Source organism: Octopus bimaculoides, chromosome 4 (assembly GCF_001194135.2).
Source record: "Octopus bimaculoides isolate UCB-OBI-ISO-001 chromosome 4, ASM119413v2, whole genome shotgun sequence".
Taxonomy (NCBI): domain Eukaryota; kingdom Metazoa; phylum Mollusca; class Cephalopoda; order Octopoda; family Octopodidae; genus Octopus; species Octopus bimaculoides.
In genome coordinates, this window is record NC_068984.1 from 19,586,631 (window position 1) to 19,589,012 (window position 2,382).

At 36.3% G+C, this 2,382-nt stretch overlaps 1 protein-coding gene across 10 annotated transcripts in view; it reads right to left on the reverse strand.

Moving 5' to 3' along the window:
• Positions 1–2,382, reverse strand: part of LOC106881484 (nesprin-1) — an 811,219-nt gene that overhangs the window by 419,797 nt on the left and 389,040 nt on the right. For all 10 annotated transcript variants that reach the window (XM_052966929.1, XM_014931893.2, XM_014931887.2 and 7 more), the window contains 2 exons: positions 1,368–1,532; positions 400–726 (listed from right to left, as the gene is read on the reverse strand). In XM_052966929.1, the coding sequence (XP_052822889.1) occupies positions 400–726; positions 1,368–1,532 (492 nt within the window). The remainder of the gene's footprint in view (positions 1–399; positions 727–1,367; positions 1,533–2,382) is intronic.

Genomic DNA, 2,382 nt, shown 5'->3' on the forward strand with positions numbered 1-2,382 from the left:
TTTATTGATTATAGACATGTGAATGTTAAAACAATGTTATTATTTTAAAGCAAAACAAATGAGCATTTATTGATGGTGTGACTGTATTGAGAGTAGAATCAAATTTAGTGTGAAGATCAAGTCGATTTTTGACTTCAAGTTTTCACTATTGGCTTCTTCAACCAGACAAAACCTGAAGTCCCAGGTGATGTGATCTTCACATTAGGTTATAAAACAATTATTTTCCAAAAGCAGGAATCTCATTCTATTGGATCAAAATATATTTTTGGGAAACTAAAGTATATATTAATTCATTCTTATTAATGGTTCTCAGCAATAAAAAACTATGATATGAAAAAACAAAAAAAAACATTTCCGCAATGAAAATTAACAAATTATAGATAAATAAAAGGAAATTACTTTGTAAGTTTGGAGTTGGAGTTTTTTCTCTTCCAAGGTTGACATCAATGGTATATTCCCTTCAATCTGTGACTCAACATTCTTTAGCCATTGATCAATTTGGGAATTATGGTCTTCAAAGGAAACCCATTGTAAGAGAGCTAGTTCTAGTTTACGTTGGCATCCAGAGAGATCCTCAAAAAGGGTTTCCCATTTTTGTTTCCTACTTTGGTTTTGCTGACGTATCACTTCCCGTCCTTCTGTTCCAGTATTGGGAAGCAGTTTCTCTCCAGCTTCAAGTAAGGCATTCAGTTTTTGCAAACCATCTTCGCGTTCTTGTAGAAGATACTTCAAAAGAAAGGAATAATTGATTAAATGTAAGCTGAAAAGTCTGAGAGGAAGTCATAATACCTTTCTTCATACTTAATATTGTAATACCAAAACATAAAAAAAAATTAAATCATCATCATCACCCTCATTTAACATCCGTTTTCCATGCTGGCATGGGTTGTACAGTTTGTCAGGAACTGGCAAGTCAGAAGACTGTACCAAACTCTGCTGTCTGTTTTGGCATGGTTTCTACAGCTGGATGTCCTTCCTAATGCTAACTACATTAATTTTTTTTTAATCTTTTAGTCAGGAATGAAGGCAATTCCCATGACCCTTTAAAGGGCCACTGAGATTGGTGAGAAGGAGGGAAGATGATATCCTGGAACTGAAAATGAGAGATCCCTTACTTTGCATCAACTAAATTCACTCACAAGGCAATGGTTAGCCCAGTGGTATAGAAAAATACCCTTGCCCAAGATGCAATGATGTGAGACTGAACCTGTAATCACATGGTTACAAAGTGAGCTTCTTAACCACACAACCATACCTGCGCCTATTTATTCAAATCAAAGTTCTTCATTGTACTTTTACAACCTGTTTCTTGATCTCAATGGAAACACATTTGTTACATTTGAAATAAATAATACTTCAATATTTACTTGAATTTTCTCCAAATTTCTCTCCAGGTCTTCTTTCGAACCACTTGGACCTGCTACAAGGTCAAGCTTTTGTTGCATTTTCTGCAGCCATTTATCACAAGAGGCTAATTTACTGTCATAATCTTTGTGGTCATTGATATTTTGGTTGCATTTCTTGATGAGACTCTGAAAGATAAAGAAAACATGTAAATGAAACAAACATATAAAAAAGCAACAATATAATGTTTTTTTTTTTTTTGGCATCATTTTACGATATGGGGCAAAGAGAAATAGGAGTAAAAATGGCTTTAGATCATGTTTTTCTTGTCCCAAAATATTTAATATATTTACTCTGGTAGATATATATTTTACCAAGAAGATGTGGGCACATGTGAGCTCATGGTTAAGAAGTTTGCTTTCCAACCACATGAGTGGTTCAATCCCAATGTGGGACACTTTAAGCAAGTATTTTCCCTTATAGCTCTGAGCAGATCAGAGCTTTGTGAAAAGATTTGTTAAACAGAAACTGAAAGAAGCCTGTTTACTTATCTTTTATCTGCTACAGTCATTTTACTGCGGCCATGCTGGGGCACAGACTTGAAGGGTTTACTTTCACAAATAGACCCCAGTCTTTTTTTTTTAAGTCTGGTACTTGTTCTAGCAGTCTCTTTCTGCCAAACTGATAAGTTACAGGGATGTAAACAAACTAATGCCGGTTGTCAAGTGGTAGTGGTGGATAAACACATTCACAGGTGCATGCACACATGCGCACACACACACACACAATGCATATCTACTCTCAAAGCTTTGGGTGACTCAGGGCTATAGCAGAAAACTCTTGTCCAAAGTGCCATACAGAGGGGCTGAACCAAGAACTGTATGATTCAGAAGCAAATGTCATACCACACAGCCACTCCCGTGCCTATGCTGGGGCACCACCTTTAGTTGAACAAATCAACTCCTGTATTGTGTGTGTGTGTGTGTGTGTGTGTGTGTGTGAGATAGATAGAGAGAGAGAGAGAGAGAGAGAGAGAGA